This window comes from Urocampus carinirostris, chromosome 14 (genome assembly GCF_059441175.1).
Source record: "Urocampus carinirostris isolate Australia breed hairy pipefish chromosome 14, RoL_Ucar_1.0, whole genome shotgun sequence".
NCBI classification, from domain to species: domain Eukaryota; kingdom Metazoa; phylum Chordata; class Actinopteri; order Syngnathiformes; family Syngnathidae; genus Urocampus; species Urocampus carinirostris.
The window spans coordinates 35,157,313-35,173,929 of NC_142362.1; the positions used below are offsets into that span (position 1 = coordinate 35,157,313).

The window sequence follows — 16,617 nt, forward strand, 5'->3', positions numbered from 1 at the left end:
TGCCGCAGGGATGTCGAACTTTTGGACTGGCGTGTGACGTCATCCACTCCGCTACAAGCACTCCTAGGGCATCATGTTAATCTGTTAATAAACAACAGGGTAGACTGCTGGAAGTGTGAATTTCCCTAAGGGGATGAATAAAGTGTCTATCTATCTATCAATAGTTTATTTCCCGGAGCCTTCAATGACTTCAACAAGCATATAAGACTGTAAAAAACAAACAAAAAAAATGTCTTGATTATGTGAAGGAAAATGTTTATTCACATATTTTCTTCTTGTTTTTAAATGTAAATGTACAATGTTGCTGGTACGGACAATTTTTGAAGAAAATACAATTTAGGCCAGCCTACAACCACAACCTTGCCAATGTTATCCATCCTTATATTCTAATGTTATCTAATTTTCATCTTGTAAAAAAAGTCAAGTCAAGTCATTTTTATTTGTATAGCCCTTAATCACAATTAGTCTCTAAGGGCTTCACAAGTTATTACATATAAGAAGTTTAGGTTACTCGTATGCTATAGAGTAGAAGTGAGTTTTAAGCCTAGATTTAAACATTTCCACCGAGGTTGCAGATCGGATCTCAGGGGGAAGAGCATTCCACAACACCGGTGCCCGGATGGAGAACGCTCTCGAACCAGCGGAACACTTCTTGGCTCTTGGGATCACCAGGAGACCGGCGCTCTCGGAACGAAGGCTTCGGGCCGGGACATAGGGGCAGATCAGATCTGAAAGATATGAGGGGGAAAGTCCATGTATGATTTTGTATAGTAGTAGGAGAACCTTAAAATCGCATCATAGGCTAACAGGGAGCCAATGCAGGTTAGCCAAAATTGGGGTGATGTGATCGTACTTTTTTGTCCTTGTTAAAAGCCTCGCTGCAGCATTTTGTACCAGCTAAAGACTCTTGAGTCTGGTCATCGGAAGACCGGAAAGTAGTGCATTACAGTAGTCGAGACGGGAGGTAACAAACGCATGAATTATGATTTCCGCATCCGACTGAGAAACTATAGGACGAATTTCAGCAATGTTACGGAGATGGAAGAAAGCGGTTCTAGTAATTTTCTTCACATGTGTTTGAAAGGACAGATCAGGGTCGAAAATGACACCTAAATTTTTAAGTGAGTCACTCTGTGTGATGTGGCAATTGTCCAAGTTCACTGCGGTTTTAGAGAATAAGTCACGGGACTTAGAAGGACCAATAACTAACATTTCAGTCTTTTCAGGGTTAAGACGCAGGAAATTGAGTGACATCCACTCTTTTATCTCAGTGAGGCAGGCCTCCAAAGTTCCACAGTTTAGTGTGGCAGATTCCTCCATCGGGAGATAGAGTTGAGTGTCATCTGCGTAGCAATGGAAACTGATATTATACTTACGAATAATATCACCTAGTGGAAGCATATACATGCTGAAGAGAAGGGGGCCAAGCACTGAACCCTGCGGAACACCACAAGTAACACTAAATGGCTCAGATGTCAATTCGCCATATTTAACGCAGTGTGTCCTATCTGAGAGGTAGGATCTGAACCATAATAGGACGCTTCCTGAGTGACCAATCCATTTTTCCAACCGTTCTAGCAAGATAATATGGTCCACTGTGTCAAATGCAGCACTAAGGTCCAGCAGCAGCAAAAGTGATGATGCGCCCGAGTCCATTGCCCGTAGGAGATCATTGGTTACCTTAATCAGAGCTGTCTCAGTAGAGTGGTTAGCCCTGAATCCTGATTGCATTGATTCAAAGAGATTGTTCTCAGACATGAAATCATTCAGCTGCTGTGCCACTACTTTTTCAAGTATTTTAGAAAGAAATGGTAGGTTTGACACAGGTCTATAATTACATAAGTTTTCTGGATCTAGGTTGGGTCGTTTCAGTGTGGGTTTAATGACAGCGGACTTAAAAGCAGCTGGAACTACACCTGAGGCGAGTGATATGTTTAAAATATTTAGAACTGAAGGTGCAAGAACGCCAAAGAGACCTTTGATAAGTGAACCTGGAAGTGGGTCGAACTGGCAAGTCGTCGGTTTGGCCGTATTCACCATCTGTTTAAGATTTTCGAGTGACAGTTCACTAAAACGGGACAAAATACCTAGACAGCCACCATGTCATGCATCTAGAGATTTGAGTGCTTTAGTATGTGTTGAATTAATACTGTCTTTAGCAATTTCTTCCTGTATGCTTTGGATCTTCTTAGTAAAGAAGACCATTATGTCGTGGGCAGAATGGGTGGAGCTATCTGGGATAGTCTGTTGCCTTGTTAGCGATGCTACAGTGTCGAAAAGGACCTTGGGATTGTTCTTTTGTGACGCAATCACTTTCGAAAGGTAGGCTGATTTTGCAGAGGCCAGGGCCGCTTTATACTTCAACAAACTATCACACCAGATTTGATGGAAAACTTCAAGCTTGGTAGCGCGCCATTTTCTTTCAGATTTCCTGCATTCTCGTTTAAGGGATCTAGTTTCATCATTAAACCAAGGTGTGCGTCTTTTAGGTCGTGATTTATGCCGGATGGGCGCAACTGAATCCAGGGCATTGGCCAGGGTAGCGTTAAATTCATTTAGGAGTGGTTCGATGGAGCCTTTGTAGGAAGGAAGTGTGTAATATTTAGTACCTCTCTCGTGGTAAAATAATGCATCCCTAAAAAAAAAACTATAGATTTGAAAATGATCAATTATAACTACATGAACTCGTAGATTGAAAAATTTACTTTTATTTAAAAAAAACATTAGCCTCACCTAGAGGGTGCTGATATAATTGTCGGCCATCTTGAGCTCTCCTTCACCTGTCCCATGATAGCATTTTCTGCGTGCTGTCTGCTGCAGAAAGAAATAAACGATACACTGTTATCAATGACAATTAAAAACAATTCAATTTAAAACCCACGAAGCAGTGAACCAGCGATAACTGAAGCGTGCAGTAGCAAGGTGTGTCTTTACAGCAACATATATTCGTCAAATAATACACGCTGTCCTTGTGAGTCTTTATTAAATGTTCATCTATCCTGAATGCCAAACCTTGTGATAGTACACTGAACAGTACACTGTATTGTAATCAATGTCAATAAAGACAATACTATTCTAATATGAGAACCAGCAACCTTATGAAACATGTATTTTTTCCACGCGATGACTGGTAGTTTTTCGATTTAACTTCCTCATTAATTTGTGCGTGGACTGCTGAGAAATAGACTAGTCACTGAACCCCTAATGCCCCCGATAGGCAGGTAGGCGCCTTGCATGACTGCCTCCGCCCATTCGTGTATGAGTGTTAGTGCATGTGTGAATGGGTATGCGTGAAACGCATTGTAAAGCGCTTTGGGAGGTCTTCGGTGACTTGAGAAGTATAATATAAATGCAGACCATTTACCATTCACCTCCAAATCGAGAACAAAGTCATTAAAATCATGGGAAAGGAAGGAAGTTATTACTGTGCAACTCCAGTACACTTACATAACACCCTTTTGACGCTCTTTTTTTTACCACTTTGTATTTATATAAAAAAAAAGACTTTGCTTAGTTTCAGGCTTTGGCCGGCAAACAATGACAAAATGTTAAAATGTTGCCGGCCAGAGTTCCATCACAACGGCAGTGAGGAAAAAATGGGTTGCATTTACAGTAAAAGGCCTTTTGTGGGTTGTCAGAGATGAGACTAAAAGCAACAGCCACAAAAAGCACTCAGTGCTAGCTTGTGCAATATTCTTGTGTGTTTCTTTTGCACTGATGATTTTACTGTATGATTTGTCTTTCCACTGACACAGTGCCTAGCAAAAGTATTGGCCTCCCAAGAACGTTTTTTCATTTGCCACATTTCAAACTTCAAACACAAAGCTACCAAACTGAAAACATTTTCTAACAAACACCAAAATGTGAGACACAATTGTGGAACCAAGTTATTTCAACATTTTATATTATATTTACGCCCGGAGTTCCCTGATGACTTCTGAATGATCCAATGTTGACCTAAATGACTTACAAAGACAGAGTTCAACTGTGTGTCATTAAGTCTCAATTTGCAAGCAATAGTATAAAAATGGAGCGTGCATAAAACCACTGCAAACCTACCAAGACCTGGCCGTCCCTCTAAACTTTTGTCCCAAACAAGGAGAAAACGAATCCGAGAAGCAACCCAGAGGGCATTACCACATTTGATGACCAGCAGTCATACACAACTTAGGGGGGACAATCTGTGCATAAAACAACTATTTGTTGTACTCTGCAAAAATTTGGCCTTTATGGAAGAGTGGCAGGAAAACAGCTTTTTTGGAAAGAATACCATAAAAAGGCCCATTTGGCGTACACGCAAAGCAAGTTGGTAGACACAAATAACATGTGGAACAAAGGGCTTTGGTCAGATGAGACCTAAACTGGCATAAGCGTAACACTGCACATCACCCTGAAAACACCATCCCCCCCTGTCAAATATGGTGGTGGCATTATCATTTTCTTTTCTTCATCAGGGACTGGGAAGAAAGTTAGAGTTGATGGGAAACTGGATGGAGCCAAATACAAGGCGATTCTGGCAGAAAATCTGTTTGAGCCAGCAGGGGAATGGGGCACAGGTTCACCTTCCAACAGGAAAACGTCCCTAAAAACTTGTAATATAGAGTCCTAAGTCCGGACCTCAATCCTATAAAGCATTTGTGGAAAATGTGCACAAACAATCACCATCAAACCTTTAGTACCCCGAGCTGTTTTGCAAGGAAGAATGGGCAAATATTTCTGTTTTATGAAAAACTTATAGACATACCCAAAAAGAATTGATGCTTTGATCGCAGCAAAAGGAGGTTGTACAAAATATTAACTAAAGGGAGACCATATTTTCACAACGCTTACTTTTGAATTTTTCTATTTGTTAGCACAATATAAAATGTTGACTAAATGTGTATTCTTTTCACGATTGTGTCTCACATGTTGTTGATTCTAAAAAAAACATTATGAGGTTTTTTTTATCCGTGAGTTTGAAGCCTGAACTATGGCAATATGTCAAAAAGTATTTGGCGGCCAACACTTTTCTAAAAGCACTGTAATCTTTCAAAAAATAAAAAAAAAGTTAATAGACCCTCTTTCCCAGTTAAGTCTTCCCTCTTCCGATACAGACCGGAGCATCGCGCCTTCTCCTGTTTTACTCGGCGGAGGGGTCGTCATGGCGACCAGCGCGGTGCCAAGTGACAACCTGCCGACATACAAACTGGTTGTGGTTGGAGACGGCGGCGTCGGCAAGAGCGCGCTTACCATCCAGTTTTTCCAGAAGATCTTTGTCCCCGACTATGATCCTACCATTGAGGACTCTTATCTGAAACACACCGAAATTGACGGGCAGTGGGCCATACTGGATGGTGAGTGAATCTGCAGTTTCTTTTGAAAAAGAAAAAGAAACAGGCTTTCGTGGGAACATCTGAAAAATGCTCTGCACGAACAGAAGTTGGGTTGGACACAAGATGTTACCTCTAGGCTGAAAGTGGCGGACAAAACCTTCTACCGCTTGTGAAAGGCTTCCTCGCTTTGGAGTTGTCCGACCGCTCGCTGTTGAATCAACACAACAATATTTTACCTTGTAAAGTTCGGTCACTTCAAGTTTATTGGCTGTTGGCATGATCGCTTTGGTGGATTACCAACACCACCGCATCCAATCATAGTTTGTGAAACTGGTGACTGAGCAGATGTTCAGAGGCCAACTCAGAATCTGATCTGATTGGCTGAACCATGGGGGGCAACTATTTTGAGTTAGGGGTCCCATTGGGTTCAAATCTTTGGCCAAAGGGCCGATCTTGGAAACGGTTCAATTTTTTTCCTTTATAAATAAATATACATGCAGATATTTACTTGATAAACTTCTTTTGAAATAGATTAGTCTCATCAAATTGGTTTTGAAACGATCACAAGTAAATCAAAATAATATGTCAGTGTCATGTTTTAAGCACTTCTTTTGATATTTAGTCGATAATATTACTGTATATTTAAAAAAAAAGAAATTAAATAGTTATGGAGACAGATTTTTTTTTTGAAGATTTGTAGTTTTTTTTCAGTAATTTTATTTTGTAGTCTTTTTGTAGTATCTCTGCAGTAATTTTTGTATAGTCTTCTATACTATATTTTTCTTTTCATAATGAAAGGAACATTACATATGAGGTCCCTCATTTAAGCACTACATTTGACATTTAGTTTTGTAGTATTTTTGTTGTATTTCTGTAGAAAAGTATTTTTGTTGTAGACACACAAAGGGAAAATGGGGACAAAGTTGGCACCAAAAAAACATTTTTATTGATAGCACGTCATTTACTTTTGTCTTGATACATTACTCTTTTTTTTTTTGTTTTTTAATCGAGTACCGGATTAAAAATTTGGCCCTCGGGCTGTAGTTGGCTCAGCCCTGGGCTAAACCAACAGTTCTCTTGAAGACTCATGTTAGGATACACGGCCTTTAGGATTTTTTTTATGGCCTCGGGGTAGATTTCTGAGCCTAGCAACTACTAATGGCTAAAATTTGATTGGTTAAATGCTTAAATATGAACGCACACATCTGGAAGCAGGGCAAACAGGGGAGAAGCAATGAAAGGAAGCTGGCAACAAATTTGGAATTATTTAAGAAGTATTAAGTGACAAAATTTATAATTAACAACACATGATTCAGATAGCCCTTCGCTGACTGGCAGCCAGTTCAGGGTGTCCCCTCCCCACTACCTGAAGATAACTGGGATAGGCTCCAGCACCCATGCAACCCTACTGAGGATAAGCGGTGCAGATAATGGATGGAAGGAGTTTGGGCATCCTTGCATTAATCCTAGAGCCACTTATTTTGGTTTTGGCTCTCAGGCCAAAGCCTCATGTATCAATTGTGTGAATTTAAAAAGAGGCACTTCTTTTATAACTAGAACACTACTTGATGCTTTTCAAACACCTGTCGAGGGGATTTTTCGCTACTTGCTCAAAGCAAACACATTTTCCGTTGTGGAATTGTTTAACATTGTGCCTTGATTAAATTGGATTATAGGGAAAATCAAATGTTCTTTTGTGTTTGGGTCAACTGGCGCAGTGCTGGACACAGCCGGTCAAGAGGAGTTCAGTGCCATGAGGGAGCAGTACATGAGGACGGGAGACGGCTTCCTCATCGTCTTCTCAGTGACGGACAAAGCTAGCTTTGAGCACGTCGATCGCTTTCATCAGCTCATACTGCGGGTCAAGGACAGGTAGGACAACATGCAGGGTTTGGCAGGTGCTTGAAATCCTTTAAGATGCTTGAATTTTTATGTTGTGTTTTCAAGGATTGAAAAGTGATTGAAATTATTGCCATGTCTCTCAACAATTCTGCTTGAAAATGACGCAAACACTGCTCTCTGGTGGATTTGCTTTGCCACTGCATTTTTTTCTTTCCTCTTGATGAACAGCAGCTGGCATTAGTTAGTATGGTGTTGTCTTGTAAATGGCCAGTAAGTCAGGTGTATGCTGCACCTAAACAGGGCACTAAGAAATGTATATTATTGCAAGGATTATGTATCAATTATGATAAATTAATATCGGTCATGAAAAAAATGAATGTAGCGATCCCAAGTGGCAAATCGTAATGGGAAGAACTTCCTGCAACCGAAATTGTAAGCTACAGAAGAGATTTGTCTCAAAATTATTTACACATGTATTGTTCTGCTCCACAAAAATATTCACAATTTATTCATTTTTCATTTTCAGTCTTGATAAATGCACATGCAAGATTACAAATCGCATATGTAAATAGCAGATACAGTAAGACCTCGGTTATCGCGGTTAATGGGGACCAAAACCACCCGCAATAAGTGAAAATCTGCAAAGTAGCGACGCCCCTTCAAAAAAAAAATTCTTATCTCATTATCTGCACCGCTTATCCTTATTAGGGTCGCAGCCATCTCCGGGCAGTGGGCAGGGGACACCCTGAACTGGTTGCCAGCCAATCGCAGCTGCAAATCACATTAGTTCTCGCAGCTTGCTGCGTTCTTCATCGACGCACGAGCCGAGTGATCCACCGCTAAGAGTCGTACAGCTGGGCGATTTTACGTCCGCCCGAGACGATCGGAGACAAATTCACGACAGGGTTTTTATTTGCGCCGCACTGCGGGTGCTGTTCGGTCCCTCCCGCGAGCGAGCCCCTAACCCGCGGTGCGGGTACTTTCGGGCGCTATACGCTCGACACTGACACAGTTACGGGGGTCCCGTGCACGTTCGCCGCCTGTCGTCGCGCCGCGCTACTGGGGTCGTCGGACGAGCGGGATCCCCCAGTTACGGAGGTAGCCCGATCACGCCCGCCGCCTTTTCTCGCGTTGCGCCGTGTGACACCGTGTCCGCCGAACTCGCTCCGTCGCGCGGCCCGGGAGTGACCTCCGCCGACTGTCCCCCCTCCCATCTCCCCCGTCCCATCCAGCCGGCCGCCTTATCCCGCGTCCTCTGACGTTCCGCCAAAAAAAACCCGCAAAAAGTGAAAATCTACTAAGCGTCGTTTTTTTTAACCATTACAGACCGCAAAGCTCTGAAGCCGCAAATGTCGAACCGCGAAGTAGCGAGGTCCCACTGTACATTTATGACTTCCAAAATATGATTTTACACTGAATTTCTTATTTTATTTGTATTGGAGAAACTGGAAAATTTGTTTGAAAGTCCTTTAAAAGAGCTTGAATTTTGCCTTGAAAAAAGTGCACATGCCCTGAACTAGTTGCCAAATCACACTCCAATTTCTCATAGTTCATTAACGCCTTTTTCAAAGGATAACGATATAAAATGTAGTTGAGGGTTCAGGGATTCCTCAACCACTTGGTCATATGGGCACAATTTCCTGTGTTGTGTCTTGGGCAAGTACAGCCTGGCGGCGCCCATCCCTCTCCAGGCCTGTTTTTGGGTAGGGGGTTGTTCCCCCACATGAAACTGTTACTGGTTTCCATGGTTACCAGTTGCAGAAAACACCTCCTTATCAGCACCTTCATGTCACGTGTCAAGTCCCATTTATTTGTATAGCCCTTAATCACAAAAAGTCTCAAAAGACTGCTTAGGCCACAATTACACCATCCCCTGATCTGAAACCTGCATGCGGGCAAGGAAAAACTCAAAAACCTAGGCATGAGGAAACCTTGTGAAGGGGACACACAAGAGGTAATCCCCCTTCCAGGATGACCAGGCTGCAATAGGTAATGCATTGGGTAACAATACACAAAACGTTGTCAACATCAGCGTTAAACACAGACGATACCTAAAATTATTCAAGACAGCAATCACGCTGCTTCCCATTATGAGGCTGGTCAATGCAGATGACGACTGACTTCAGGTCCACGTGCTGGTCTGCTGACTCATTCAGGTTTGTCCTTCTCACTCACTCAGCTGGCAGCCGGAAAGGACAGGAAAAGTAAAGTATGAGGTCGGCATCAATAATAAGCTATACAATAGAAGTGTGTCTTAGGTCTTGATTGAAACACTTCCACGGAGGTTGCAGATCTACCAGAGGGGAGAGAATATTCCACAGCACCAGAACCCAAATGGAAAACGCTCTCGAGCCTGCAGATTTCTTCTTGGCTCTTGGAGTAACAAGTAGACCAGCATTTTCCAAACAGAGGCTCTGAATAGGACCATAGAGGGAAATTAAATAAGAAAGATTTGAGGGGGCAAGTCCATGCAAGCTTGTGTATTTTGGTAACAGCTAGCCATAATCTGGTCACTGTTGTTTTTTGGTGTACGGTGTCATCCTGCTCTTTTGAGATGAGCTGGAATTTTGCATTGACAGGCAATGACGTGTGTGACAATACTGAAACTAGATGCCAAATCCTTGAAGAAAAACTATTTTGATCCGAGTTTTAGTACATGCCTTTAAAAACAACTGTCTTCTTGTGTTTTACCTCCCCACAGGGATTCTTTTCCGATGGTGCTTGTGGCTAATAAAGTGGATTTGGTCCATTTGAGAAAAATCACTGCAGAACAGGGCCAAGAGATGGCTGCAAAACATAATGTAAGCAGGTCCCGCACAGACCGTAAGGCACACTATTTACATGTTGTTAATCTCATGCCAACATGGAACTACGAAGTTTCTTTTAGATTTTCTTTATATGCATGGAAGGTAGGAAGGCTGTCTCAGTTATTCATACTCTTATTAGCCTTTGAATATTGGAATTATTAACATTCTAAATCCCATAATTTAACTGTCTTGCCATGGGATAATAACCTTAACTATATTACGGGGGTTTCCAATGTGCCCCTTAAGGACAGTCTAGGTCAGGGGTCGGGAACCTATGGCTCGCGAGCCATATATGGCTCTTTCTATGATTACCTGTGGCTCGGAGACAAATTTGATTGCATGCAAATTTTCTCCATCTCGTCCAAAACGTAAGCTATTAATCCTGTTCAAAGACTCACAAACCCAAACCAAAGCTGTCATGAAAGTTGTGCTTGGCACTATATATAGGGCACGTTTTTCACTACAACTTACAGTCAAGGTGTTGCACGAAAAAAAAAAAAAACTCGTTCTGGCTGTACATCGCTAAAGAATCCGTTATATAAAACCTCACTATATTATCTGTCTTCATTGTTCAGATACCTTATGATGAATCCACAGAACACACTGTAAATACGCCAAAACACCGGAAGAGAACTTAAAGTTTTTTGATTGGGTGAGTGGGAGGGATGGGTGGAGCTATGCAAGAAGTGCAAGCACTCCCTCCCATCTCTCGCCCTGCGCCATAGATAAGCACATCAGGCTCTCTGTTTGCAGAATGTTGTGACGTTTTTACAAAATAACTGCTTACATCTGGTTTTGAAACCAATATGTGTGGAAAAAAAAGGGTCAAAATGAGTTTAACCGATCTTGAGTAATTGCAAGAAAGACACAAGTTTAAAGTGGTATGTTTGTTGATTTTGGGACACGGGCTCTGGCATTATTCTCTTTTCATAATTTTTATCAAATCATCCAAAATAAATGTGCTGAAGACTAAGCTTTTGTCTGTGGTGCGGGTTTAGCAATTTAGTAAATTTGTCTCATAATATATGGTGTGGCTCTTTCCCAAATTAAAATTAATATATTTTGCTTTTATGGCTCTTTGAGTCAAAAAGGTTCCCGACCCCTGGTCTAGGTGCACGCGGACCTGTTTGGAAAATAGCTCACCAGTGCTGGGTCATTGTAATTTTCTAGTAGAATAATTTTTTTATTGGTTGACTGAGTCTATTTAACCTTCTTTTTAATATAACTAATCTGGTATGAATTTAAATGAATAGATTCTGGTTAATTGACTTCATGGATGAAAAAATCTATGTAAGTATTAATATTTTTGAGCAATTAATTAAGAAAATAGAATGAGAATCTATTTATTTATTAAACTAATGTATTTATTCATCTTTTTACTGATGTATTTTACAGGAAATACAACAAACTCAATTCCAATTTATGGGTTTATAAAGCGAATAAGTAAAAAATGGGCAGTTTTTTTTAGCTAGCTGTCTGGCTACCTTTTTGTAACTAGCTATCTTTGTACATTTTTAGCTATTTAGCAAGCTATCTAGCTAGCTTTTTACCATTTTTGCATGTTTTTTAGCTAACCTTTTATATTTTTGCTAATTATCAAAAAAAATTGGGCCTCCTTTCTTGCTAGCTGTCTACTTTTTTTTTTGCTTTCTCTCCGGCTATTCAGTTGGCTTTTTACTAGTTTAGCTAGCTCCCTTTTAGTATTTTACATGTTTAGTTTTCTAACTAACTATCCAGCTACTTTTAAACTACGTAGCAAGCCATCTAGCTACGTTCCCATTCAGGGAGTGCATGTCAAACTGTGTGTTCTTTGCCCTCATTAGTAACAAAAAGTAGCTTGACGCTTGAAAAGGGTTGGAAGACCCCCTGGTATATTTCATTTCTAAGAGTGCAGCTCTTTTTTTCACAGCCACTTCTCTCAGCGTCGAACTTTGTACTCATGTTTGGCACGTCTGCATTAGAGTAATTTTAATGAAATGTTGGTTCTTTTTCATTTTTTTCTTAAGATAACATACATTGAAACCAGTGCCAAGGATCCTCCAATGAATGTGGACAAGGCCTTCCACGAGCTTGTCCGTGTCATAAGGTACAAACACCCCTTTTTTTTCTTTTTTTTTTTTATATATAATAAAACAAAGCAAGCACAAGTCATGCATCAGTTCCTTCTTCCGGTGCTTGTTTAGTCTAAAGCTGTATTCTATAACCGGTCTTACCTGATATCCAAGAATCTTCGGTTGAGAGCCAAGTTAGAATAGTCTCATTTGACGTACCCACCTCTTTCCACAGGATTTGAGGTCCAAGTCAACTAGGACTGCAAGATTGAATCGATAAAATCGATTATTAAAAAAGCTGGCAATGCATTGCATCATCGAATCGTTGTGGTGCTCGATTTCTATGCCATTTGGCACGTTATTCCAATGCAAATGAGAGTGGAGTTGTTGGTCCAGCGGAGGGTGCCTCGAGACCGTTATATAAAAATAGGATTTTACATATTTGCTGGTGTAGGGTGCATTTGTATGTATGTTTGTGTATTGCTAAGCTATTTTACACACATTTAATTTTTTTTTTATTGTTTTACATCATAAAATATTCTTTTGTTCTGTGCACTATTTTTCCAATACTTCAATATTTGAATAAAGAGGAGGAAATTAAAAATGTTTTTTTTTTTTTAAACCCTCCTCTTGTGTTAGTCTTCAGGTAATAGTCCCCATGTTAGAGGGTTGTTGGGGACTGGTGTTTTAAATCAGCTGTAAAATACACTAAAAACGATAAGACATCAAATTATAAATTGTTCTCACAGTCCTTGTTTCACTTTTTTTTTTTCACGTAACTATACATTTTTGTATACTTTGATTAAATCCGTAGAAATTTATAGTCTGAAAAATGCAGTAGTATGGAAAGCATTGACATAGAGTTTTGTGGTGAGGCAGTCAGTTTTACAAATAAATGGACATACATCTTATTCTTCATTTGCTTGGCAGAGCAAGAAAGCAATTTATAGACCAGCAGTCTCTTTGCAGCCCTCACCATGATAGTTTGAGGCCCCCGCCTTAAAAAAAGGCGGGTTAAGGTTAAAGGTATAGTGTGTATTATTTGACCATTAGATGTTCTAGTTAGCCTCTCATGATACCGAAAAAAAAGGGCTAAAAATCACAAGTAAGAATGAAAATGACAGAGACTCAAGTGGCCGTAAAGCACCATTTCTCCCTTTATTTTTCCCCCAGCTTTTTGGCCATTTTTGGGGGGGGGGGTACACCGTAGCAGCAACATGGCAGACAACTATGACATCTGCTTCTAGGTGAGGCACATTATGTAAAAAAATGGAAATTTCTCCACCTACTAGCTTTCTTTTAAAAACTGGACATATAAACATGCACATATAAGCAGTAAACAATATCATAAAATTACAATCAGCAGTAAACAATATAAAGTGATATTATTTGATTAAATGGAAAAAATGAGGGACAAAGAGAAATAAAACAATGAATACATTAACAAAAGGAAAAAAGAATGAAAATAAGAAAATTGAATAACTACATTTTTATATAAACATATTAACACTGAAAGACGAATGAAATACGATAAATTAAAAAAGTAACCTTTTATCATGGTCAACAAATTTAAAGTCGAGAACAAAGAATTCTCCTAAATGCCAATTGACCAAATATAGGAGAGAAAAAGGGCGTCTCAAAGGGAACCAGCTCCCTTCGTTCACTTCCAAGAGCCGGCTAATAGAGACGTTTTGTTTGCAAACGTCACGAGTCAGTTGCCGCCGCATTCACTGATCCGCCTTTTCTTTCGGTGCTTTACTAAATACTACATTCGTCATCGCTATCTTATAACATGATAGGCGCTATTTTGAATGGTGACATGATCCGAAAAGATGTGACGTAAACAACTCGGAGGAGAGCGGAGAACCGCGCTGCCCAAAACGGCATCGGGTTAGCGTGAGCACGTTGCCGTTGGTGTTTTGCAGCCAAAGTAACATGCGCTTTTGTCAGTAACCGTAACGGCGCTGTAATGGCGGAAAAAAAAAATGAGTTACTTAAAAAATAACGCTGTTAATCCCAACATTCATGACAGTTAAAGACAATTCTGTTTTATTTTACATTACCATCACATTTTGAGGATTTCTCTATAAATATTTTACTATTTTAAAAAGTTATGAATTGCTACAGATTTTTCTGATAGCGATTTCTTATCTTTTTGGTAATAAAACAGCTTGTGTTATTTATTTATATTTTAACCTGCCAGACACTCTGGCACTTTGGATGCAGGGCACCCCCAAAGCTCTGAACCTAAAATCGCCTCTGGTCACCACTGTAGTTTAAGGGCATCAGTCATTATTTTTTTTTTTTCCCCCCAGACAACAAGTTCCCGAGAGAAACCAGAAGAAGAAGAAAAAAATGAAATGGAGGGCGGAGCGATCGACAGGCTCTCGCAGGTTCCGCTGCGTCATATTGTGACCCCATTCCTCTACAACCATTCCTACGCAACACAAACAAAAAAAACACTTTTTGCTTGTCAGGGAACTCACTCCCCAGTAGATCACTACTACTGGCACACAAAAAAGGGAGCCAAATAGGAAGAAGGTTTTTTTTCCCGCCCTCCTTATCCCGGAAAGAATTTTGATGTCGCCTTGTTAACACTGAACCGGAAGTACTGATGTGTTGTCATTATCTGTACTGTGTGCTCTCCGGAAGGAGAATGAGTACGGCCCACCCATAAAGCGGGAAGTTTGCGTTGTATGGACTGTGGAACGCCACCGTGGAAAGTGGACAGACTTGAAGAAATGTCATTGAAGGGACGCGGAAGACTGTGCTAGAAGTAGCGAGATGATTCATGTTGTGTTTGACTATCGAATTTGTATGGCATGTAGAGGTAAGATTGGGCCTAAAAAAATCCAGCCCGACCAAGTCCCGTGGGTATTAAAGCCCGACCCTGCCTGACCTTGACCAATTAACTTGATTCGAGGGGCAGAGCCAGAAGCAAAACCAAAATTTTCAGTTTATTTATGAAGATGCGGACCAGCTTGGTGGCCTTAGGATAAGGTGTCCTGCTCCGAGACTGGGAGATTGCTGGTTCGCGCCCCGGCCTAAAACTTGTTATATTGGTACCCATTGCCTCCTTGCTTGGCGCTCAGCATTAGGGGTTGGAATTGGGGGATTTGGTCACCTAATGACTCCTGACGACAGGAGTCCACCAGTTGGGTAACTATCGTTGCGTTATTTACTGTACACAGCCACGTGTGTGTGTATAGGAGCTGACCTCTGATTGATCAGGCCAGAGGCAAGAAAAAGGAAGAAGATTTTGTGAGGACTCTGGAGGAGGAGGGGTGATTTTGGCCAACTGTCCGCGACGTGCGAGTGCAGGCTGCGCTGCGCGCGACAGGGACGGAATCCATCGCACGGATGCTCCACAAAGATAAGGAAACCAAGAACAATGATAAGCGGATAATCTAAACAAAGTTGGTGAGAGAGAGGAGCCGAGCACAAACTTAATGAATGTCATTTAAGGCCTGACCCTACTTGAATTTCGGGCAGGGCTCGGGCCTAAGATCCCACCTCTAATGACAGGCACCTCAAACTCATTTTAGCTCGGCGACTGGATCCAGACATTTTTTAAGGTAGTCCGGATCAATAGAAGATGTCAATACCAAATATTTTGCTTCATTTTTAATACAATGCTTTATCATTCAAGCCACCATTTATAGACGAAACTACAAATTATAATCACGGATTATAAAGGCTCTTTTCTAAGCACATCACATTTTTTTTACAAACAATGGAGAAAACTATTTTCACGTTGGGCTTTGAATGTGTTAACTTTTTATTTTAACAGTTGAGAAAATGCAGCCATATGATCCAACTCACCATAAACATCACAAACTAAAGTGGGAGCCGTGAGTAGAAATATGCTTGCCTAAATCATCATACTGCTTTGAAATCAATTAAACAATACAAACTAAGACGGGCAATAACATTAGATCAAACTACTAGGCCTGGGGTTCTCACACATTTTGAGCATATGAGCTACTTAAATATGAGCAGCTCAAAATTATCTACCCACCACAGAAACTGCAATTATTTGGATTTTTTAGGATTCAATATAATTGAACAGAACAGAACAAACTTTAAAATGGTAAAACACCAGACAAACACACAGAGGTTTGATGCTATTATGGCTCTTTGGTTCATAAAGGTTCCGGACTTCTGGCTAGAGACTTGTTTCATTTTTTGATATACTCATGAATCTACCCGGATCCAGCTCAAGTGCCTTACGTTTCACTTGCCTGTCGTAAGGTGTCCGATAACGTTGGGAATGTTATCGCTAATGAAAAGTAGTCCGAGTTTTTGCTCAAAGCAGAATGTTATCACCAGAGGGGAAGTGGCAGGATATCGGTGGCAAATTTGAAGAAGTTAGCCCATCCGAAAAAAAAAGTGAGTTTGATTTACAAGGTGGGAGAAAAATATTGTGAAACAACATGAAGAGAAAATGTTCTTTTGTGCCAAATTGAAATAATCAATTGACCAAATTACTTTGTTTCTGACCCTGTATTATTAACAGCTTATCTCCAAAAAATTCCAAGTCATGGAATTAGAACCACAATGAGTTGCATTTTTTCAATTATATATACAGTATACAGTTTATACACA

At 40.5% G+C, this 16,617-nt stretch overlaps 1 protein-coding gene and 1 pseudogene across 2 annotated transcripts in view; one reads left to right on the plus strand and one right to left on the minus strand.

Moving 5' to 3' along the window:
• The window catches only part of mrasa (muscle RAS oncogene homolog a), a 31,702-nt gene extending 16,792 nt beyond the window's left edge, over positions 1-14,910 (plus strand). For both annotated transcript variants that reach the window (XM_088352162.1, XM_088352161.1), the window contains 5 exons: positions 5,094-5,333; positions 7,031-7,184; positions 9,856-9,955; positions 11,968-12,047; positions 14,328-14,910. In XM_088352162.1, the coding sequence (XP_088208288.1) occupies positions 5,141-5,333; positions 7,031-7,184; positions 9,856-9,955; positions 11,968-12,047; positions 14,328-14,427 (627 nt within the window). In that variant the 5' untranslated portion in view covers positions 5,094-5,140 and the 3' untranslated portion in view covers positions 14,428-14,910. The remainder of the gene's footprint in view (positions 1-5,093; positions 5,334-7,030; positions 7,185-9,855; positions 9,956-11,967; positions 12,048-14,327) is intronic.
• Positions 7,850-8,002, minus strand: LOC148353288 (5.8S ribosomal RNA; annotated as a pseudogene).
• Positions 14,911-16,617: the final 1,707 nt, after the last annotated feature.